This window comes from Schistocerca piceifrons, chromosome 5, assembly GCF_021461385.2.
Source record: "Schistocerca piceifrons isolate TAMUIC-IGC-003096 chromosome 5, iqSchPice1.1, whole genome shotgun sequence".
NCBI lineage: Eukaryota > Metazoa > Arthropoda > Insecta > Orthoptera > Acrididae > Schistocerca > Schistocerca piceifrons.
The window spans coordinates 114,165,907-114,191,474 of NC_060142.1; the positions used below are offsets into that span (position 1 = coordinate 114,165,907).

The 25,568-nt window shown below is 45.6% G+C and overlaps 1 protein-coding gene across 4 annotated transcripts in view; it reads right to left on the reverse strand.

Moving 5' to 3' along the window:
- LOC124798220 (centrosomin-like) overlaps positions 1-25,568 on the reverse strand; it is a 424,745-nt gene that overhangs the window by 92,103 nt on the left and 307,074 nt on the right. For all 4 annotated transcript variants that reach the window (XM_047261528.1, XM_047261530.1, XM_047261529.1 and 1 more), the window contains exons 5-6: positions 14,137-14,280; positions 4,613-4,876 (exon numbers count right to left, since the gene is read on the reverse strand). In XM_047261528.1, coding sequence (XP_047117484.1) covers positions 4,613-4,876; positions 14,137-14,280 — 408 coding nt within the window. The remainder of the gene's footprint in view (positions 1-4,612; positions 4,877-14,136; positions 14,281-25,568) is intronic.

The window sequence follows — 25,568 nt, forward strand, 5'->3', positions numbered from 1 at the left end:
TTGACAAGAAAAATCACACTGCATGAAAAAGCTTGTGCTCAATCAACACAGAAACAGCTGACCTACTAAAAAGGATAACCATGTCTGATATTAAACCAGGCCAAAAAATGTGCCCTTCCTGTAGAAAAGAATTTGATACACTGAAATATTCACAAACGGACGTTACATATCAGTCAGATGAAGCTGATGAGACTAATGTTAGTCACAATTTGAATACAATTGTAACATCTGTTGGAATATCACCATTAAAATTTCAACGAATTGGTGCAAGGGATAAAAAAGGATATGCAAAGTGCAAAATACATCAAGTTGAAGGTGCAATTATTAAGAAAATTGCAAAAGTGGGAGGACCTGATCCCGGTGAATGGTTGCTCCAGCAACCATCCACAAGCAAGCAATGCTTGACAAGTTCAAATTACATTGAGCTGATCCAAGAATTAAAAGAAAAATTACATATATCAAATAATAACAAGAAAATTCAAATTTTGACCTTAGTTCCCCAAAGCTGGTCTATCAAAAAAGACCATGGAAGAATTTTGTGTTTCAGAAAGAATTATAAGGAATGCTAGAAAGTAAAAAGCTGAACAGGGAATATTGGCACAGTCCAAAGGTAAACGTGGGAGAAAGCTTTCTGAGGACGTGAAGGCAAGAGTCACAGAACACTTTTATGATTAAGAGTTTAGTCAGATTTGTCCAGGAAAAAAGGACTGTGTTACTGTTCAGATAGATGGAGAAAACGCTTTAAAAAAAAAAAAAGGTGTATATATATATATATATATATATATATATATATATATATATATAAAAAAAACAAAGCTGATGTGACTTACCAAATGAAAGTGCTGGCAGGTCGACAGACACACAAACAAACACAAATATACACACAAAATTCAAGCTTTCGCAACAAACTGTTGCCTCATCAGGAAAGAGGGAAGGAGAGGGAAAGACGAAAGGATGTGGGTTTTAAGGGAGAGGGTAAGGAGTCATTCCAGTCCGGGGAGCAGAAAGACTTACCTTAGGGGGAAAAAAGGACGGGTATACACTCGCGCACACACACACACACACACACACATATCCATCCACACATATACAGACACAAGCAGACATATTTAAAGACAAAGAGGTTGGGCAGAAATGTCAGTCGAGGCAGAAGTGCAGAGGCAAAGATGTTGAATGACAGGTGAGGTATGAGTGGCGGCACCTTGAAATTAGCGGAGATTGAGGCCTGGTGGATAACGGGAAGAGAGGATATATTCAAGAGCAAGTTCCCATCTCCGGAGTTCGGATAGGTTGGTGTTAGTGGGAAGTATCCAGATAACTCGGACGGTGTAACACTGTGCCAAGATGTGCTGGTCGTGCACCAAGGCATGTTTAGCCACAGGGTGATCCTCATTACCAACAAACACTGTCTGCCTGTGTCCATTCATGCGATTGGACAGTTTGTTGCTGGTCATTCCCACATAGAATGCGTCACAGTGTAGGCAGGTCAGTTGGTAGATCACGTGGGTGCTTTCACACGTGGCTCTGCCTTTGATCGTGTACACCTTCCGGGTTACAGGACTGGAGTAGGTGGTGGTGGGAGGGTGCATGGGACAGGTTTTACACCGGGGGCGGTTACAAGGGTAGGAGCCAGAGGGTAGGGAAGGTGGTTTGGGGATTTCATAGGGATGAACTAAGAGGTTACGAAGGTTAGGTGGACGGCGGAAAGACATTCTTGGTGGAGTGGGGAGGATTTCATGAAGGATGGATCTCATTTCTGGGCAGGATTTGAGGAAGTCGTATCCCTGCTGGAGAGCCACATTCAGAATCTGATCCAGTCCTGGAAAGTATCCTGTCACAAGTGGGGCACTTTTGTGGTTCTTCTGTGGGAGGTTCTGGGTTTGAGAGGATGAGGAAGTGGCTCTGGTTATTTGCTTCTGTACCAGGTCGGGAGGGTAGTTGCGGGATGCGAAAGCTGTTGTCAGGTTGTTGGTGTAATGCTTCAGGGATTCCGGACTGGAGCAGATTCGTTTGCCACGAAGACCTAGGCTGTAGGGAAGGGACCGTTTGATGTGGAATGGGTGGCAGCTGTCGTAATGGAGGTACTGCTGCTTGTTGGTGGGTTTGATGTGGACGGACGTGTGAAGCTGGCCATTGGACAGGTGGAGGTCAACATCAAGGAAAGTGGCATGGGATTTGGAGTAGGACCAGGTGAAGCTGATGGAACCAAAGGAGTTGAGGTTGGAGAGGAAATTCTGGAGTTCTTCTTCACTGTGAGTCCAGATCATGGAACAGTGGAATGCCAAACTTGACGATTTCTTCACGGTTTTTCAGTCTCTGTACAAGTGGTCTTCACGAAAATGGCTCTAGCACCTCAACCAAGTTACAGGTGAGCCTGAAAATTTGCAAAGTTCATGTAGGCCCTTAGGTATATCCTGTACAAATTTCATCAGAATTGAAGATGGTCAAGCTGGGATCATCATCTGAACTGGGACACTTGACATGGAGTGACACCTCATGGAAGAATCCTGAAGTCTTTTTGCACTGTTTGGTATTTTCGCAAAGAAATTAATCTTTGTGGCTATGAATATTTGAATGGCTGCTACATTCAAAGGTGAGCAGTACTGAATTTCTATTTCCTTTGTTGGATAACATTACAGTTCAAGAACCGAAAAAAAAAAAAAGTAGATTTATCTTTTAACTTTTTTTGTATATTAAACAACAGAAAATCCAGGATCGAATGTAACATCTTTACTAGCACAGGAGTTTTGGAACAAGTATGTGTCTGCCTGCCTAGTGCTGCTTCTACTTGGTGGCATAAGTTAGTTTTGGTGGCTCCTAGCGGCATTTTTGAGAACTTATGTGTGTTTTGCACTCTGTTCTAAGCTGCATGCGGTCTTTTGGATACTGGAGAAGAAGTGCGGCTTAGGGTCTATTATATTCAGTAATGCCGATGAATATTTAAACAATGAAGAGACTATCAATAAATGTAAGTTCACGCCAAATTAGGAAATAAATAATAAATGCAATAAAATCAACAAAATATACAGGATGATAAAATGGAAGAAATTAAACTGTAGTTAAAACACAAAAATAATTAAAAATCACATGTACAAAGATTCCAAGTGGAAACAGAGTGATAAGAAGAAAAATGAGACCAAATGAAACAATTAATACGACGATTAAAATGACATGACAGTGCAACAGAAATTTAAAAAGTACATTTAACCCAATAAATTGAATAAAAAAATGGCCAAAATCATTTCAATAAATATTTAAAAATAAAAAAATTCCAAATCACTTGGCAGGATTCAAACCCACAATCTGTTGCATGCTAGAGCTGTACATTAACCACCATGCTTTGCAACCAGTCTGCTGAATGTTCCTTTTTTCAAAGCTGTAGAGCATAGCATGAAATTCCAAAATTTGTTTTCAGCGATTACTCGCGAACGAGGCCCCACCAGGATGAATAGCTGCAAGGTACGATATCTTGGACCTTAACCTATATCACAAAATAGACTATTTGAAGAAGTTGGTTACAGCACTGGGGAGCTCTCCTTGTTACTATGGAAGATGCAGAATATCATCTTGGATGAAAGTCATCAACAGAAGAAGAAGTAGTAACCTCAGGAACGCAGGTAAGTGTGTTGAGAACCTTACTGTTCATGTTGTATATTAATGATACGAGAGACAACAATGGTAACCTCAGACTTTTTGCAAATCATGAAGTTAATTATAATGGAGCAGTATATGAGAAAGTGCAAATATTTGGATCTTGGCAATATTTCGAAGAGGTACAAACATTGGCAACTTGCTTTAAATGTTCAGAAATTTAAAACTGTAAACCTCACAAAACACAGAAAAGTAGTATTTTATGACTACAATATGAACAAGTTAAAATTCAAATCCATTAGCTTAAAATTACCTGGGTGGACAATTTTGCAGCTATGGAATGGAATGACCTATAGGTTACATTGTAGGTATAGAAGACGGAGCACTTTGGTTCGCTAGTAGTCAACTTACACAATACACTGAGATCATCTCTGTACAATGCTCAACAGTGTATGGCCATGCCAAAATATCAGGGGTACAGTACATATACAAAATAAAACAGCACAAATGTTCACAGGTATGTTCGGTCTTTGGAGACTGTTACAGAAATACTAAAAACCTGAAATGACAGACTGTTTAAGACAGATGCTAATCATCCCAAAAAAGCCAACTTAGAAACTTCCAATAAATAGTTTAAGTAATGAATTTAGGAATATACTGCAGCATTCTATGCATCACTCACTCAGGACAGCTAAGACATGACACTGTTAGATTACTTACAGTGTGCAGAGAGGTATTTAAGCAACATTCTTTCCACACTCTAGAGGAATAGGAAAAAACTGCAGTATGTGGTACAACAGGGAATATCTTCCACCATGAAGTTCACAGTGGTTTGCAGAGTATGAATGTAGAGAGTTGGAGCAGAACAGTAAGCAGAAAATAATATAAACATAGGTGTACATCTGACCCCCTATGACACACGCAGCAAAAATAAGGGCACTTTTGCAAATATGCAAACTGATCTGTACATGTTTTTAATGAAATTTAAATTATAGAGCAATTACATATGTAATTTACTTACATGTACTTTCATATCCTCATTCCTGGAACCTAGCATCTCTTCAAGTGACCGAACTTTTTGTTTGAGCTCAGCTATATCCCTATCCTTATGCTCTAGCTCTTCTATTAACTCTTTAAGTTTACAGTCACGTTCTTCGATTTCCAGTTTCAGATTGTCATACAGTTTACTTGTATGATTAGTTTCCCTATGTGCTTCTTGAAGTGCCACTTCCAAATGATTAGCACGTTCTCTTTCATCCTCCAGGCTGCATTCAAGTTGATGTTTCTGGAAAAAAAAGAACAGTTTTATTTCAAACATAATACAGGAACAAAATTTCTGACTGTGCCATAATGAACAGCTTTACACAATCAACAAAAACATGTAACAAATAATGTAAAACCAAAATTTATTTCCAGCAGTCAAGGTAACCAGATGAGTCACAACAGGTGCCATTCTTTTAAATTTTACTACACAAAATATAGAAATCCTGGCACAAATTTATTTTGAGAGCTCTTATTGCAAATAAAGAAGAAAGGTTCATGCACCAAAGATGTATGTTTCTACTCCCTTCCCCTCTTTGACCCCTTTTTGTGCACGTTAACACGCATCATTTATGCAGCAATCCACAGTTACTGCAAAGCTCGCATGCTCATACACATATTCTTTCATTCAGTTCTGAATCATGTCACCATCTTTAATACTAGCATATGCAGTATCAAGAAACGTGCCTTTATATGTAGCTTCTAAACAACTTTCAGGAGGAACATTTAGGTTTCAGAATTTTTAGCTATGCAAGACAAGTAGTCTGTCTTTCCATATTCGTTCAAATTAGACATGAAAGAATCTGGTAAGCGGTAAAAAATTTCTACAGTTGAACATCTCCCTCTATCCTGTACTACACACAGGCTGCCTGATGGTGCAGAAACTATTAGGGTCATACACTCCCACATCAGAACGGCAGAACACAAAGACAAAGAGAGGAGTTCAAAATGATTACATGTTAATCCCAGTCAACAAAAGAGAAGACCGCTAAAAACACGGACACAGACAAAGGTCTTTAAAATATGCCATGGGGAAACGGAGGTCATGAACTAAAAATTAAATGGCCCTTCACCATATTGCTATGATGGATAAAAAATAAACAGTTGATAGCCTGTGCGTAGTTTGTTAAAACGGCCGATAACCTAGATGGCAAACACAAATGAATCTTAAGGAATTAAAAAAAGGGCATTCCTTCAGGAAATGGTGGACTGTCAGAGGTTGAGCGCAATGAGTACAAAGTGGTGATGGAGCACCACTTAACAAATGGCAATGACTGAAAAGACTGTGCCCAATCTGTAACCTAGCTAAAATGATCTCCTCCTGATCAGATGGCCAAGAGGAGTTGTCCAAGCTGCCGGAAGAACCTTAATAACCCGGAGCTTGTTCCCATGAATGCAGGACCAGTACTGATGCCAAAGTGACACCACCTGCTGACAGATGGCAACAAAGAGACATTGGAGGGAATCTAAGAACTAGTGGGCTGATGTACGAGGACTGCAGCCACATCAGCAGCTGTGCTTCCTGTCAGACCAACATAACCAGAAACCCACATAAACATCGCAGTGGCTCTTTCAAGAGTGAGCAAGTGACAGCTTTCCTGGACGTGTTGAACTAGGGGATGGACGGTGTGCAGCAGACGCTTTGATGGACACTGAAAGAGTCAGAGCAAATGACACAATTGGAAAGCCTGTGTTGCTGGATGTACCGCGTGGCCTGATACAGAGCGAATAGCTCTGCTGTAAATACTGAGCAGGGTCAATCCAAATGATGTGATCCAATAAAAATTAAGTTGGTTGCTTGACCATTTTTAAATATTTTAATTTTTTACATGTGACTGCCTTATATTTGAGAAGTTCAAAACAGTTTTTAAAAAACATTTACCTTTCACCTTTACTGAATGGCATCCATTTTCACTTGTCAGTGCGCGACGATGTTTCAGTTTAGAGATGTCAGCAAAAATATGAATATCTCTGAACTGGGTTAAGTTACAACATTGCAATTGACATGGTTATTTTTAGAAAATTGTGCTCTACAACACTGTCTATTACACAAAATACTCTACATTAAAAAATAACTAGTCAAAATGACCTCCAAAGTTTGGTATCCAAATTTTCAAAAATCCCCTTTTAGGCCCAAAAATAACAAACAAGGAGTGATTTATGACAGTATCTTTTTTTCCTGTAGTTAGATATCATGTACTATTAGCCCCATTTACAGCAAGAACACTTACAAATGTTTCCTTAATTTTTATGAATTTTTGAAATTCGAAAATTTTCATTTTTTGTAAAGTTTGGGATTAGTTATCTCAGGAGGGTCTGAATATAAAAATATGCTTTTTGCACAGTTTGTACACCTCTATGATTGCAATGTACTGTAAAAATTTTATTTCAATGAAACAATAAACCATTTAGATAGGTAACAGCCATAAGATCAGTTGTAGAGTAATGTGAATTATCTCCTCATTTTCAAAAATTCATATCTTTGTCCTTAGTCAGATATCTATATTGAAATTTTTACAGTACGCTGCTATCACATAGGTTTACAAACTGTGCAAAAATCATATTTTTATATTCAGTCCCACCCGAGGTAACTAACCCCAAACTTTACAAAAAATAAAAATTTTCAAATTTCAAAAATTCATAAAAAATTATGGAAACATTTGTAAGTGTTGTTGCTCTATATGAGGCTAGTAGTATATGATATCCAACTATAGAAGAAGAGAGTCACTCATAAATCACTGCTTGTCTGTTATTTTTGGGTCTAAAAAGAGACTTTTTGAAAATTTGAATACCAAACTTTGGAGGTCATTTTGACTGGTTATTTTTGAATGTAGAGTATTTTGTGTAATAGACAATGTTGTAGAGCACAATTTTCTAAAAATAACCATGTCAATTGCAATGTTGTAACTTAACCCAGTTCAGAGATATTCATATTTTTGCTAACGTCTCTAAACTGAAACATCGTCACATGCTTACAAGTGAAAATGGATGCCATTCAGCAAAGGCAAAAGGTAAAATTATTTTAAAAACTGTTTTGAACTTCTTAAATATAGGGCAATCACATATAAAAAATTAAAATATTTAAAAATGGTCAAGCAACCATCACTGGACCACTTCATATGGATTGATCCAGCAGTGTTCTGGGAGCCGATACTGAAAAACGTTGGTGCCAACAGCAGGAACACTGCTGCGCACAAACCAATCATGCTGCCTATGCGAATCCTGCACTCCAGAGAGGCAGTGCCACCAGGAAGAGGGACACATGGTTAAATAAGCATCCAAGAACAGAAATTGCGAGTCGCAAGTTTTAAGTCAGTCCAAGTCTTGCAAGGGAGTGCCTGCAGAACGTTCGTTGTGTCTTCCAGTCAAGGTCATTGATTGAGATAGCAGTAGTGTACAATAGAAAGACAGTGCTTAGTCTTCAGTAAAAACAGCACAGTGAATAAGATTATCATCCATGGACAGAGGTCATCTGCCTAGAGATCTAACTGAGTACTGTTAGTTTAGAACTTTTCTTCGAATAGTACATCATGACAGAAGATTAGTTTTCTTCTGAATTCAGTTCAGAAAACATTATTTAGTTTGTGTGCATGAAACTATAGTCAATGCAGGACAGACAGGATAAATCTGCATTCTACAACTGCTATAAGCGGCATCACCAAAGTTCAGTAAAATATTTTACTATTTTCTATTCTGTGTTACTTTCATTGATTTGTGTGTGTGTGCGCGTGCGCTTGTACACACTACTCTAAAACCCACATATCCATCCTACCAGAACACCTTTATTAGTTTTTTCAGTGGCAGCGAAATTTTCATCAACGTGGATGCCTCAGCCCACAACAAAAAGGTTGCTCCAGAATGCTATGCTGTAATACCGGGTGTTTGTAAGTTAGTTATTTATAAGTAACCTTGAATTGTAAAAAAGATAAATGAGTTATAGAAATGTTTGATGCACAACTGACTGCAGTATATATTCAAGTTTTATTTACAAATGTTCAATGAAGCTATCTCTTGTAACATGACAACTATCCCATTTGTGATCAACTTCCTGCCAAATGCTATGAAGCAGTTCTTTATCTATGGTGGCAACTGCTGGTGTTATCCATTATTGGAGATTGTCGATGTTCCCCGGAAGCGGAGAAACTAACACTGTCTTTAATGTAGCCCCATACACAGAAGTCTATTGGGATTAAATCAGGTGGTAATCGTGGCCATAATGATGAGCCACTGTGCCCAATCCAACTCGGCACATCCCTATGAGGATAATGCAACAACTTCACAATGGTAATGTGGTTGCACACAGACTTGGAGGAAAATAAATTCTGTGAGCATATCCTGTTGTAATTGAGATATTAGATAACGTGTAAGTATGTCCAGGTACAATATGCCAGTTACAGTAAACTCGGAAAAAAGAAAGGACCATACATCATCTTTGTAGTTGGGACAGTCGTGGGAGGACGCTGCGTGGTCACCCTGACAGTTCACGCAACGAGGAGACGGAGGTGGACAGACACCCACATGGGCGTCCCTGCCACAAGTGACGCATTTAGCCGCATTAGAACAAGACTGGCAGGTGTGGTTAAAACGCTGACACTGATAGCAGCGCGTAGGTGTCGGGACATAGGGGCGAACAGAAATAACCTCATAGCCCACTTTGAAGCGCGACGGCAGCTGAACACTATCAAAGGTCAAGAAAAGTATCCGGGTCAGTACAAGGTAACTGTCGACCTTTTTCATAACCCTACGGACAGCCGTCACGCCCTGCTCAGCGAGGAAAGACTGAATATCCTCGTCAGTCAATCCGTCGAGTGATCTAGTATATACCACACCATGCGACGAATTCAAAGTGTGGTGAGCCTCCACCTGGACAGGGAACGTGTACAGGAGTGTGGCCCAAAGGAGTTTTTGTGCCTGAAAGGCGCTCTCAGTTTCCAACAACAAGGTACCATTATGCATCCTGGTACAAGACTTGACAGGTCCGGCTACGGCATCTACGCCCTTCTGAATAACGAAAGTGTTGACAGATGAAAAATCCTTTCCCTCATCAGATCTAGAAACTACGAGGAACTTTGGGACAGGCGATATACTTTTGACACTGGTGGCTGGCCAAGTTTTCTGGGCAGAAGTCGAGAGAGGAGGAGGAGGAGGAGGGGGAGGAGGAGAAGAGAAATCCATTGTGAATGAATCCCCACGATTGCCAGCGTCACCGATGGCGCGCTCCTTCCTTGTGGGGACCCTCTCAGAGGGCGCTCCCGCCTTAGGTGAATGTTTACACCTCAGGTCACATCTCCCGAGAAACGGACGGAGGGACCAATAAGCACGGTCAGAAGGTGTCAGCTCAGGCAACCACACCTCCCTGGGCCTGACCTTTACTAGGGGGTACGTGCGTGCCTTACTAGTCTACCCAGGGTGGGGAATTACGCATTACCCCATCACCGGCTACGCGTGCGAACGTGTGGGTTGGCCTTCAGGCACGCACAGAGAGGAAAGAAGAATAGGAAAAAAAGGGAGAGAAAGGACAGACTGTCTCAAACGCCGAGGCAGAGACAGACTATAGGGTGGACAAGAAGGCGAGGCGGAGGGGGAGGAGGAGGAGGAGGAGAGGGAGGAGGAGGAGGAGGAGGGAGAGGGAGGCGGAGGACGAGGAGGGAGAGGGAGGCGGAGGAGGAGAAGGGAGAGGAGGCGGAGGAGGAGGAGGGAGAGGAGGCGGAGGAGGAGGAGGGAGAGGAGGCGGAGGAGGAGGAGGGAGAGGAGGCGGAGGAGGAGGAGGAGGGAGAGGAGGCGGAGGAGGAGGAGGAGGAGGGAGAGGCGGAGGGAGAGGAGGCGGAGGCGGAGGAGGAGGAGGGAGAGGAGGCGGAGGCGGAGGAGGAGGAGGGAGAGGAGGCGGAGGCGGAGGAGGAGGAGGGAGAGGAGGCGGAGGCGGAGGAGGGAGAGGAGGCGGAGGCGGAGGAGGAGGAGGGAGAGGAGGCGGAGGCGGAGGCGGAGGAGGGAGAGGAGGCGGAGGCGGAGGAGGGAGAGGAGGCGGAGGCGGAGGAGGGAGAGGAGGCGGAGGCGGAGGAGGGAGAGGAGGCGGAGGCGGAGGAGGGAGAGGAGGCGGAGGCGGAGGAGGAGGAGGGAGAGGAGGCGGAGAAGGAGGAGGGAGAGGAGGCGGAGGAGGAGAGGGATGAGGAGGAGGCGGAGGAGGCGGAGGAGGAGAGGGATGAGGAGGAGGCGGAGGAGGAGGAGGAGGAGAGGGAGGAGGAGGAGGAGGAGGAGAGGGAGGAGGAGGAGGCGAGGAGGAGGAGGCGAAGAGGAGGAGGAGGCGAAGAGGAGGAGGAGGCGAAGAGGAGGAGGAGGCGAAGAGGAGGAGGAGGCGAAGAGGAGGAGGAGGCGAAGAGGAGGAGGAGGCGAAGAGGAGGAGGAGGCGAAGAGGAGGAGGAGGAGGAGGAGGCGAAGAGGAGGAGGAGGAGGAGGAGGAGGCGAGGAGGAGGAGGAGGCGAAGAGGAGGAGGAGGAGGAGGCGAAGAGGAGGAGGAGGAGGAGGAGGAGGCGAAGAGGAGGAGGAGGAGGAGGCGAAGAGGAGGAGGAGGAGGAGGCGAAGAGGAGGAGGAGGAGGAGGCGAAGAGGAGGAGGAGGAGGAGGAGGAGGAGGCGAAGAGGAGGAGGAGGAGGCGAAGAGGAGGAGGAGGAGGCGAAGAGGAGGAGGAGGAGGAGGAGGCGAAGAGGAGGAGGAGGAGGCGAAGAGGAGGAGGAGGAGGCGAAGAGGAGGAGGAGGAGGAGGCGAAGAGGAGGAGGAGGAGGCGAAGAGGAGGAGGAGGAGGCGAAGAGGAGGAGGAGGCGAAGAGGAGGAGGAGGAGGCGGCGAAGGAGGTGGCGGCGGCAAGGAGGAGGAGGAGGAGGCGGCGAAGGAGGTGGCGGCGGCAAGGAGGAGGAGGAGGAGGCGGCGAAGGAGGTGGCGGCGGCAAGGAGGAGGAGGAGGAGGAGGAGGAGGAGGAGGAGGAGGCGGCAAGGAGGAGGAGGAGGAGGAGGAGGCGGCGGCGGCGGCAAGGAGGAGGAGGAGGAAAAGGAGAGGAGGAGGAGGAGGAGGAGGCGGCGGCACGGAGAAGGAGAAGGAGGGGGAGGAGGCGGCGGCACGGAGAAGGAGAAGGAGGGGGAGGAGGCGGCGGCGGCGCGGAGAAGGAGGAGGCGGCGGCGGCGGCGCGGAGAAGGAGGAGGCGGCGGCGGCGCGGAGAAGGAGGAGGCGGCGGCGGCGGCGCGGAGAAGGAGGAGGCGGCGGCGGCGGCGCGGAGAAGGAGGAGGCGGCGGCGGCGCGGAGAAGGAGGAGGCGGCGGCGGCGCGGAGAAGGAGGAGGCGGCGGCGGCGCGGAGAAGGAGGAGGCGGCGGCGGCGCGGAGAAGGAGGAGGCGGCGGCGGCGCGGAGAAGGAGGAGGCGGCGGCGGCGCGGAGAAGGAGGAGGAGGCGGCGGCGCGGAGAAGGAGGAGGAGGCGGCGGCGCGGAGAAGGAGGAGGAGGCGGCGGCGCGGAGAAGGAGGAGGAGGCGGCGGCGCGGAGAAGGAGGAGGAGGCGGCGGCGCGGAGAAGGAGGAGGAGGCGGCGGCGCGGAGAAGGAGGAGGAGGCGGCGGCGCGGAGAAGGAGGAGGAGGCGGCGGCGCGGAGAAGGAGGAGGAGGCGGCGGCGCGGAGAAGGAGGAGGAGGCGGCGGCGCGGAGAAGGAGGAGGCGGCGGCGCGGAGAAGGAGGAGGCGGCGGCGCGGAGAAGGAGGAGGCGGCGGCACGGAGAAGGAGGAGGCGGCGGCACGGAGAAGGAGGAGGCGGCGGCACGGAGAAGGAGGAGGCGGCGGCACGGAGAAGGAGGAGGCGGCGGCACGGAGAAGGAGGAGGCGGCGGCACGGAGAAGGAGGAGGCGGCGGCACGGAGAAGGAGGAGGCAAGGTAAAAAGTAAGGAAGACCGTGAGAGAGGAAGAAGGACAAAGAGAAGGAAGGAAGGAAGGAACCAGAATATGCAAAATACCAAAACGACCACAAATTCTAGTCGTTGAACCGTCCGTCTCCGGACGCAGGCACCAACTACCCCCTTGAGGGGAGGGACTCCTTTTAGTCGCCTCTTACAACAGGCAGGAATACCTCTGCCTATTCTTACCTCGGACCCGCAGGGGGAACTTCAGTGAAGACATACATTATCCTTGGGCGGGGGGGGGGGGGGGGGGGGGAGATGATTTTTAAAATAAAACCTGTCCAACGTCCAACTTAAAAGTGGAAGCTCTCCTTTACAGACAATGCAGTACTACATGGAACTAACCTACAGAAAAAGAAACTTCTCTGGATTTGCATTTTGAAAAAAGTAAAAAAGAATTCAAAAGGCAAGAGTAAAGGAACTTTGACAGATATGCCCAAATGGAGAATACCATTGTAATCAAAAAGCAATCATCTTTCAACTAAAAAAAAAACTAACAATACATCTAGAACTGTTACATAGATATAGCATTTAAAAAAATTTTCTGAATTTCGCATTTCAAAATGGTGTTCGCAGTGTCATCTTGGGAGGCCTGTATCTAGGGGCAGGACCTTTTTTTTTTTTGGGGGGGGGACCAAAACATTGTGTGTTTCTTACTTACTCCTGAATTACAATATATGCTGAACTCAGTAACATCCGACACTATGAAGGTAGCCCCCTCCCTGAAATGATACGGATTACACCAGCTAGATATTTTCATGCCTCCGACTCAAAGCCCATAGGAGTAGAGAGCAGTATGTAATGCAGTTTTAATATGCCTTGCGAACAGTAAACAGCACAAAATGTGAAACCAACCCTTGTGTAATATTTTTCATGAAAGTCACCCCTGTGCACATTGTCTCACTATTTGCCTCCTCACTAATGAGACTTCACATTGGCCACAGTAATATTAAAAACTGGGACAACACGCAAGTGGAGTTACACTTTTCCGTCTCACGAGAAGTAGTTTAGTGCACAGGGGAACAACCAATGGTGTATATACACTTGGGAGCAATGTGCCTGTGAGCAACTCTTGAGTCACTCCAAGAAAAACTGACACAGCAAGTCTCACTTTAGCATTCTGCATGCTCACAAGCACTACCAAGTTGTTCATGAGCCACTCAACAGGTATGTAAGTATACAATTTAACACATCCTTTGAGCATGTGGAAACCAGCAACACTATACTGGTACGACATTTTGGGTATGTGTCAGTAGGGTGAAGCATATGCCCTAAATAGCATCTGAGAAAGTTCTTTACCAACTCCAAGATATAGGGGAGCAATGGACTGACTTAAGATATGATAAAAACTGGCGTTATCACAATACTGCTCATCCCAATAAAGATGAAATCCTGCGAGATGAGTAATTCTTAAATGCTCTAGGGGGCACGTTCTTTTATGTTCGCAGCTATCAATATGTCTCAGACTCATACACAAGATGTATACAGTATGATAGATGTGCAATTCTAACATTCTTGTGAAAAGTTGAAACCAAAATTATATTGCGAAGCACTTGGGTAAAAACTAGAATACACTCACCTGACCCAACAGATTATCAATGCATTTTTTCTGCTCCTGTATCTCTTCAGCAGCTTGTTTACTTGCTGATGGTCCATATGCCAATGAGTCACCCATTTTAACAAATTTCTGTTCCTGATGTTGCTCCATTAATTTCTGCAGTTGCTAAAACCAGAACAGTACACATACACAATTAATATCTCAAAACCAGTACACACAACAATCAAATAATTGCAAAGGAGAGGCCAGAACCCTGTGACCCATTTATTTTGTCAATCTTTGGCATAAAGTTCAAGACAGGATCTGCTCAGGTAAAACTCACTTTAACAATTTAAAATAAGAGGGAATTCTGTATTATAATATAAAGTCTGCAACCTAATAGTTTGAGAAATCAAATAATAACAGATTTCAGAGTGTTGAGGAGGAATGCCCTAACTGGCATTGTGACCAAATGGTTCAGATTACAGTTAATATCTGTGCGTGTGGATTTATATGACACTTTTGCTCTTTGGCAGCAGGATAAGTGTGGTCAAAGAAAACTGCCACTTGTAGCTCTGTCGTGTTTTAAAACTGCATGTTACTGTAAGACACTTTGCTTGTTAAAGCAATAGGAAGGTGGGCAAAGGGATGCAGCTACGTATGATTCTATGTCTACTGACAGCAAAGACTAGCTAACTTTTATTGGGAAAGTTATTCCACGAAAGTGCACATCACTGCATCAGCCATGTGACTTTTAGTTCTTTCATGAGATTAAGAGCTTAATTATAATGCTGTGAAAATTGTCATTTACTTTTCAAAACACATGTAGAACTACTTCAACAAACTGATACTGCGAACACCCATAGCCTTGTACATAATCAGCCGTCAGTCCAAAATTATTTCACACAAATTAATCTTAGATCTGGTATATGCACAAATTAACTGCCACACCAAGTGTCACCATAAATGTAAACTAAGTTTGTTTTCCACCGCACGCAGTATACAGCATACTTGACTGCAGGAAAATGGCATTCACCCAACATTCTTCAGACAAAGGTCTTTTCTGCTCTACATATTTCTAATATTTATTTTCTTTAAGCTAACCATTTCCATGGCAGTTTTTGCTCTTTTGGAAAAGAACAAAAATATTGCAATGTGTGTAATATGAAGCCATGCACGTGGAAGCTGACTGTGATCCAAAAGTAGGGTTTATACTTTTCCTTCTCAAGTACATCTGTAATAAATCAAAATCTATCACTCAGTTTATTGGAAACTAATGGGCTGACTAAACCCGTGTGTGTGCGCATTTTATGATGATTCACACCTGTGCAAAGGTTATCTTTAGTCGCGACAGTGGAATTCAATTTTTTTGGAAACAGGGGTAGTGATCTAAGACCTTTCACGTGAATAACTTTCTTTCAAGTTACACCTGACTAATACGCTAAAGCTCGTCAAAATCAATGAGTCACAATGTCAGGGACTAAATTACACAAGAATAATGTGTTCTCATAAAAGTAACTACCAAAGCTTTATGTATAAATGTGTGGTTTTTAATGGATTCTTTTCTTGGTAGAAAAATGTCATATTTAAGGTTGAAAGCAAATGGTGTTTTTATTATACTATTATTTATTACAAACCCATTTGCAGCTTTTTAGCCACATAAACCAAAAACTGGTTTGAGATTTGTATAATTTCCATACCTATTGCCATGAGTAATTTTTGTTTGTCTGTGTGATGAAATGAGCTCCTACAAAAAATGAGGTTTTATTTTTTTATAGTCATGTTACATTATTAAACATAAATCTACATCTAAGTGCCTGTATGTTCAAATTCAAATCTGAAAACTACTGGCAATACAGATACTTATTGTTACTGGTAGTAGTCAATATGCTGATCTCTTGAAGTCACGAAGTTAGCAATCGGCATAAACAAATGCTAACATAACTTGGCTACTTCAAAAAACATGGTTTGAAGCATAACATCAAAGACATCAACAGCAAGTGCCAAAAAGGAGCATCAGCAAAACGATGCATATGAGCCACAATAAGCATTTAACAGTATGAATCCAAATGAAAACTGTGCCAGGGCTTTGGCTATATCATTTTGCTGGAAATGAGCAGCAATCTACCCCACAGTCCTTCCCACCCCTTCTGAAGTGTACTTTTGCTGTCCAACCAATTTATGCAATATCCTATTCCATCCTCCTTCCAGACCCACTCCCAATCCATTGACACATGGATCATATCCCTGTGAAAAAGCCAGGTGCAAGACCTGCCTGATACGCCCACTACGCTCCACCTACTCCCGTCCGTCACAGACTTACTCTATCCCATCATAAGCAGGGCCACATGTGAAAGTAGTCTTGTCTCCTACCAGCTCTGCTGCAGTTTCCGTACAGCCTTGCAAATGAGCACAATAATCAACCAGTTGTCTACCGGAATGAACAGACACAATACCAAATTGTGGCCATGAGCAGAGTTGACCACCCTTTGAGGAAAATACTGTTGAGCACAATATCTCAATTTCCCCCCTCCCCCCCCCCCCCCCCCCCCCCCCCCACATCCATCCCCATGAGGTTCAGTACAGGGAACATCAGAGCACATAATAGCTGAGATGATAAGTGCCCAATGGGAAAGGGTAAAACTATGATGAATAATGACAGATATCCTGGGATGCTCACTAAAAGAAACAAACCAAGTAGAAAGATAGAAAGAATAATTACAACAATCTTCCACTCTCAGAGCCTGTTCACTACAAGCTCTTTGGACAAACAGTGCCCACAGTCTGACATTAAATCTCCTCCTACAGTGAATAAAGATTACAATGTCTTCTACTGCCTGTACTGTATCCGTTAGAGCCTCTGATAGCTCAACACACATTAAGGTGTAATATGGTAAAAAACTGACAGTGGGGTGGGAATGAGCGTCCAATATGTAGTCTAGTTAATAATTATCTCCTTGCAACAAAATGAGTGCAAGAAAACTGTCTAAGCTGTAGGTAGGGGTTCAATCTTCCTGAGGATTTTCCCACTGAGGCTAGTGGTTGCACCAGAGAGATAGAATATTCTTATTTATAATCACACTGAGTTTGTCCAAATGAACAGAATAGCTAAAAGGACTAGATATTAGAGTGCAGCCTCATTTCCAGACGCATGAACACCTAAAGGAACCCATACGAATTACACAGCGAGCGAGTTTAGTCATCCCTGTATCCATTCGTACTTAAGGGTGGTATGTGTACATTCCACAGAGATTCTGGAGAGCATTGAAGGAATCTGAACATATAACAGATTTAGAGTGTCTGTGTCTTCTGATGTTCAAGGTGCCCTGATAAAAAGCAAACAGCTCTGCAATAAAAATTGAGCACTTGTCTAAATGGTGATATTTGAAGACATCTTTCTCTAACAAGGGGGTCATTCTTAGAGCTATCAGTTAAATGGAGGTGGTCTCTGCAGAGTGCATTTGAAGCCCCAGAAATGTTAAGCAAATGACCAAAGCTGGAATAGTGTTCTTTGGACACAGACCTCTATACAGACTCAGGGATGGGAAGTGTTCTCACTCCCCAGGAATGTAGCAGGTAACGCAAATGAGGGTGGTAGAGTGTCTCACTTCGCAGGAACACAGCAGGTAATGCAACTTTAATCACTTAGGGAGTATACAAAAGCTTTATTTCAATTTATGCTTCACAACCCAAAACAATCTGACTCCTTCCCCCAACATGAGCTTCTCTTGCATGTTGCTTGAACTCACCTGTGCCAGTGACCAAGTCACATTCCTATTCTGTGCACCTGCTTCTTCCCTTCCAGATGTCAGTCACCCTTCCCCAACCCTCCCGCCCATCTCCTTTCTAAGTGCTGATAGATAGACACAATAATAAACATACAAACACACACACAAATTTCAAGCTTTCGCAACCCACGGTTGCTTCAACAGGAAAGAGGGAAGAAGAGGGAAAGACGAAAGGATGTGGGTTTTAAGGGAGAGGGTAAGGAGTCATTCCAATCCCGGGAGTGGAAAGGCGAGCGCGCACGCGCACGCGCACGCGCACACACACACACACACACACACACACACACACACACACACACACACCCATCCGCACATACACAGACACAACACCTGCTACCCTACCTAAAACCTCTTTCCTCCTAACTCACAAATGTGAGTTGACAAATGTCTGCTTGTGTCTGTGTACGTGCGGATGGATGTGTGTGTGTGTGTGTGTGTGTGTGTGTGTGTGTGTGTGTGTGTGTGTGGGGGGGGGGGGGGGGGGGGGGGCGCACGCGAGAGAGAGAGAGAGAGAGAGAGAGAGAGAGAGAGAGAGAGAGAGAGAGAGAGAGAGAGAGAGAGAGAATACCTGTCCTTTTTTCCCTCCAAGGTAAGTCTTTCCGATCCCGGGATTGGAATGACTCCTTACCCTCTCCCTTAAAACCCACATCCTTTCGTCTTTCCCTCTCCTTCCCTCTTTCCTGATGAAGCAACCCTTTGTTGCGAAAGCTAGAATTTTGTGTATCTATCGACCTGCCAGCGCTTTTGTTTGGTAAGTCTCATCATCTTTGTTTTTAGATATATTTTTCCCACATGGAACGTTTGCCTCTATTTTTTATATATATATATATATATATATATATATATATATATATATATATATATATACCAAACAAAAGCGCTGGCAGGTCGATAGACACACAAACAAACACAAACATACACACAAAATTCTAGCTTTCGCAACCAATGGTTGCCTCGTCAGGAAAGAGGGAAGGAGAAGGAAAGACAAAAGGATATGGGTTTTAAGGGAGAGGGTAAGGAGTCATTCCAATCCCGGGAGCGGAAAGACTTACCTTAGGGGGAAAAAAGGACAGGTATACACTCGCACACACACACATATCCATCCACACATACACAGACACAAGCAGACATTTGTAAAGGCAAAGAGTTTGGGCCGAGATGTCAGTCGGGGCGGATGTACAGAGGCAAAGATGAAGTTGAAAGACAGGTGAGGTATGAGCGGCGGCAAATTGAAATTAGAAATTAGCGGAGATTGAGGCCTGGCGGATAGCGAGAAGAAAGGATATGCTGAAGGGCAAGTTCCCATCTCCGGAGTTCTGACAGGTTGGTGTTAGTGGGAAGTATCCAGATAACCCGGACGGTGTAACACTGTGCCAAGATGTGCTGGCCGTGCACCAAGGCATGTTTAGCCACAGGGTGATCCTCATTACCAACAAACACTGTCTGCCTGTGTCCATTCATGCGAATGGACAGTTTGTTGCTGGTCATTCCCACATAGAACGCTTCACAGTGTAGGCAGGTCAGTTGGTAAATCACGTGGGTGCTTTCACACGTGGCTCTGCCTTTGATCGTGTACACCTTCCGGGTTACAGGACTGGAATAGGTGGTGGTGGGAGGGTGCATGGGACAGGTTTTACACCGGGGGCGGTTACAGGGGTAGGAGCCAGAGGGTAGGGAAGGTGGTTTGGGGATTTCATAGGGATGAACTAAGAGGTTGCGAAGGTTAGGTGGACGGCGGAAAGACACTCTTGGTGGAGTGGGGAGGATTTCATGAAGGATGGATCTCATTTCAGGGCAGGATTTGAGGAAGTCGTATCCCTGCTGGAGAGCCACATTCAGAATCTGATCCAGTCCCGGAAAGTATCCTGTCACAAGTGGGGCACTTTTGGGGTGGTTCTGTGGAAGGTTCCGGGTTTGAGGAGATGAGGATGTGGCTCTGGTTATTTGCTTCTGTACCAGGTCGGGAGGGTAGTTACGGGATGCAAAAGCTGTTTTCAGGTTGTTGGTGTAATGGTTCAAGGATTCCGGACTGGAGCAGATTCGTTTGCCACGAAGACCTAGGCTGTAGGGAAGGGACCGTTTGATGTGGAATGGGTGGCAGCTGTCATAATGGAGGTACTGTTGCTTGTTGGTGGGTTTAATGTGGACGGACGTGTGAAGCTGGCCATTGGACAGGTGGAGGTCAACGTCAAGGAAAGTGGCATGGGATTTGGAGTAGGACCAGGTGAATCTGATGGAACCAAAGGAGTTAAGGTTGGAGAGGAAATTCTGGAGTTCTTCTTCACTGTGAGTCTAGATCACGAAAATGTCATCAATAAATCTGTACCAAACTTCGGGTTGGCAGGCCTGGGTAACCAAGAAGGCTTCCTCTAAGCGACCCATGAATAGGTTGGCATACGAGGGGGCCATCCTGGTACCCATGGCTGTTCCCTTTAATTGTTGGTATGTCTGGCCTTCAAAAGTGAAGAAGTTGTGGGTCAGGATGAAGCTGGCTAAGGTAATGAGGAAAGAGGTTTTAGGTAGGGCGGCAGGTGATCGGCGTGAAAGGAAGTGCTCCATCGCAGCGAGGCCCTGGACATGCGGAATATTTGTGTATAAGGAAGTGGCATCAATGGTTACAAGGATGGTTTCCGGGGGTAACAGACTGGGTAGGGATTCCAGGCGTTTGAGAAAGTGGTTGGTGTCTTTGATGAAGGATGGGAGACTGCATGTAATGGGTTGAAGGTGTTGATCTACGTAGGCAGAGATGCGTTCGGTGGGGGCTTGGTAACCAGCTACAATGGGACGGCCGGGATGATTGGGTTTGTGAATTTTGGGAAGAAGGTAGAAGGTAGGGGTGCGGGGTGTTGGTGGGGTCAGGAGGTTGATGGACTCGGGTGAAAGGTTTTGTAGGGGGCCTAAGGTTCTGAGGATTCCTTGAAGCTCCGCCTGGACATCAGGAATGGGATTGCCTTGGCAAACTTTGTAAGTAGTGTTGTCTGAAAGCTGACGCAGTCCCTCAGCCACATACTCCCGACGATCAAGTACCACACTTGTGGAACCCTTGTCCGCCGGAAGAATGACGATGGATCGGTCAGCCTTCAGATCACGGATAGCCTGGGCTTCAGCAGTGGTGATGTTGGGAGTAGGATTAAGGTTTTTTAAGAAGGATTGAGAGGCAAGGCTGGAAGTCAGAAATTCCTGGAAGGTTAGGAGAGGGTGATTTTGAGGAAGAGGAGGTGGGTCCCGCTGTGACGGAGGACGGAACTGTTCCAGGCATGGTTCAATTTGGATAGTGTCTTGGGGAGTTGGATCATTAGGAGTAGGATTAGGATCATTTTCCTTCGTGGCAAAGTGATATTTCCAGCAGAGAGTACGGGTGTAGGACAGTAAATCTTTGACGAGGGCTGTTTGGTTAAATCTGGGAGTGGGGCTGAAGGTGAGGCCTTTGGATAGGACAGAGGTTTCGGATTGGGAGAGAGGTTTGGAGGAAAGGTTAACTACTGAATTGGGGTGTTGTGGTTCCAGATTGCGTTGATCGTGATCAGGATCAACATAGCCCAGCCCTAACCAACCCTTTTTCGCCTTTTTTCACACCAGATCTCCATTTGCTTTCATATTTTACCTTTATCTCTCCCCATATATTTTTTCATATTTATTTTCATTTTCATTTCAGCCTCGTGTTCCACTTTCCACCTTCTAGTACCATGTCACCCTCACAACACCTTCACAACGACCCCATTAAGTTTTATTTACATTCCCTCCGCAAACATGCCTTCGCCCTAGCCAGATTACACTCCCATATTTCATTTTCTCAGGCTTGTCTGACATTTGGCATCACCCCCAAAGGCCTCACACTTAAAGTTCCCATCTCTGGCTGCAACCCTTCTTTCCATCAGTCCCTATACCAGTTCCAAACCAAACAATCCATTGCCCTCACCCACCTAATCCTTCACCTACACATCCACTCAGCCAATCAACACGTCCATCAACTCCTATCCTTAATAAAAATCCTCAATCTTTCCTCTCCCACATCCACACCTGTTGTTCAGAGCATCCTCCTACAGGCCAACCGCAAATTAGAACAGCATGCCACCCTCCACCTTAAAAAACTATCCAATCTCCTGGTTTCCCACCTCCGGAAAGGCAACTCACTCACCCTTCACAACCTTTCCAGCAAACCTCAACCTCCTCTCATTGCACACAAACCCAGTCTCTCCCATCTACTCAATCTCCCACTTCCAGCTCCACTCCCTCCAAAACCTCAAAATTCCAATCAACGCAATCTGGAACCACAACACCCCAATTCAGTAGTTAACCTTTCCTCCAAACCTCTCTCCCAATCCGAAACCTCTGTCCTATCCAAAGGCCTCACCTTCAGCCCCACTCCCAGATTTAACCAAACAGCCCTCGTCAAAGATTTACTGTCCTACACCCGTACTCTCTGCTGGAAATATCACTTTGCCACGAAGGAAAATGATCCTAATCCTACTCCTAATGATCCAACTCCCCAAGACACTATCCAAATTGAACCATGCCTGGAACAGTTCCGTCCTCCGTCACAGCGGGACCCACCTCCTCTTCCTCAAAATCACCCTCTCCTAACCTTCCAGGAATTTCTGACTTCCAGCCTTGCCTCTCAATCCTTCTTAAAAAACCTTAATCCTACTCCCAACATCACCACTGCTGAAGCCCAGGCTATCCGTGATCTGAAGGCTGACCGATCCATCGTCATTCTTCCGGCGGACAAGGGTTCCACAACTGTGGTACTTGATCGTCGGGAGTATGTGGCTGAGGGACTGCGTCAGCTTTCAGACAACACTACTTACAAAGTTTGCCAAGGCAATCCCATTCCTGATGTCCAGGCGGAGCTTCAAGGAATCCTCAGAACCTTAGGCCCCCTACAAAACCTTTCACCCGAGTCCATCAACCTCCTGACCCCACCAACACCCCGCACCCCTACCTTCTACCTTCTTCCCAAAATTCACAAACCCAATCATCCCGGCCGTCCCATTGTAGCTGGTTACCAAGCCCCCACCGAACGTATCTCTGCCTACGTAGATCAACACCTTCAACCCATTACATGCAGTCTCCCATCCTTCATCAAAGACACCAACCACTTTCTCAAACGCCTGGAATCCCTACCCAGTCTGTTACCCCCGGAAACCATCCTTGTAACCATTGATGCCACTTCCTTATACACAAATATTCCGCATGTCCAGGGCCTCGCTGCGATGGAGCACTTCCTTTCACGCCGATCACCTGCCGCCCTACCTAAAACCTCTTTCCTCATTACCTTAGCCAGCTTCATCCTGACCCACAACTTCTTCACTTTTGAAGGCCAGACATACCAACAATTAAAGGGAACAGCCATGGGTACCAGGATGGCCCCCTCGTATGCCAACCTATTCATGGGTCGCTTAGAGGAAGCCTTCTTGGTTACCCAGGCCTGCCAACCCGAAGTTTGGTACAGATTTATTGATGACATTTTCGTGATCTGGACTCACAGTGAAGAAGAACTCCAGAATTTCCTCTCCAACCTTAACTCCTTTGGTTCCATCAGATTCACCTGGTCCTACTCCAAATCCCATGCCACTTTCCTTGACGTTGACCTCCACCTGTCCAATGGCCAGCTTCACACGTCCGTCCACATTAAACCCACCAACAAGCAACAGTACCTCCATTATGACAGCTGCCACCCATTCCACATCAAACGGTCCCTTCCCTACAGCCTAGGTCTTCGTGGCAAACGAATCTGCTCCAGTCCGGAATCCTTGAACCATTACACCAACAACCTGAAAACAGCTTTTGCATCCCGTAACTACCCTCCCGACCTGGTACAGAAGCAAATAACCAGAGCCACATCCTCATCTCCTCAAACCCGGAACCTTCCACAGAACCACCCCAAAAGTGCCCCACTTGTGACAGGATACTTTCCGGGACTGGATCAGATTCTGAATGTGGCTCTCCAGCAGGGATACGACTTCCTCAAATCCTGCTCTGAAATGAGATCCATCCTTCATGAAATCCTCCCCACTCCACCAAGAGTGTCTTTCCGCCGTCCACCTAACCTTCGCAACCTCTTAGTTCATCCCTATGAAATCCCCAAACCACCTTCCCTACCCTCTGGCTCCTACCCCTGTAACCGCCCCCGGTGTAAAACCTGTCCCATGCACCCTCCCACCACCACCTATTCCAGTCCTGTAACCCGGAAGGTGTACACGATCAAAGGCAGAGCCACGTGTGAAAGCACCCACGTGATTTACCAACTGACCTGCCTACACTGTGAAGCGTTCTATGTGGGAATGACCAGCAACAAACTGTCCATTCGCATGAATGGACACAGGCAGACAGTGTTTGTTGGTAATGAGGATCACCCTGTGGCTAAACATGCCTTGGTGCACGGCCAGCACATCTTGGCACAGTGTTACACCGTCCGGGTTATCTGGATACTTCCCACTAACACCAACCTGTCAGAACTCCGGAGATGGGAACTTGCCCTTCAGCATATCCTTTCTTCTCGCTATCCGCCAGGCCTCAATCTCCGCTAATTTCTAATTTCAATTTGCCGCCGCTCATACCTCACCTGTCTTTCAACTTCATCTTTGCCTCTGTACATCCGCCCCGACTGACATCTCGGCCCAAACTCTTTGCCTTTACAAATGTCTGCTTGTGTCTGTGTATGTGTGGATGGATATGTGTGTGTGTGCGAGTGTATACCTGTCCTTTTTTCCCCCTAAGGTAAGTCTTTCCGCTCCCGGGATTGGAATGACTCCTTACCCTCTCCCTTAAAACCCATATCCTTTTGTCTTTCCTTCTCCTTCCCTCTTTCCTGACGAGGCAACCATTGGTTGCGAAAGCTAGAATTTTGTGTGTATGTTTGTGTGTCTATCGACCTGCCAGCGCTTTTGTTTGGTAAGTTTCATCATCTTTCTTTTTAGATATATTTTTCCCACGTGGAATGTTTCCCTCTATTATATTCATATATATATATATATATATATATATATATATATACAAAGATGATCTGACTTATCACAGATATATTTTTCCCACGTGGAAAGTTATACAGACACAGGCAGACATATGTAAATTCAAAGAGGTTGGGCAGAGAGGTCAGTCGAGGCGGAAGTACAGAGGCAAAGATGTTGTTGAATAACAGGTGGTGTACGAGGGGCAGCAGCTTGAAACTAGTGGAGGTTGAGGCCTGGTGGGTAACCGGAAGAGAGCATATATTGAAGGCCAAGTTCCCATCTCCGGAGTTCTGATAGGTTGGTGTCAGTGGGAAGTATCCAGATAACCCGGACGGTATAACACTGTGCCATGATGTGCTGGCCGTGCACCAAGGCATGTTTGGCCACAGGATGATCCTCATTACCAACAAACACTGTCTGCCTGTATCCGTTCATGCGAATGGACAGTTTGTTGCTGGTCATTCCCACACAGAAGGCTTCACAGTGTAGACATGTCAGTTGGTAAATCATGTGGGTGCTTTCACACGTGGCTCTGCCTTTGATCGCGTACACCTTCCAGGTTACAGGACTGGAGTAGGTCGTGGTGGGAGGGTGCATGGGACAGGTTTTACACCAGGGGGTAGTTACAAGGGTAGGAGCCAGAGGGTAGGGAAGGTGGTTTGGGGACTTCATAGGGATGAACCAAGAGGTTATGAAGGTTTGGTGGACGGCAGAAAGACACACTTGGTGGAGT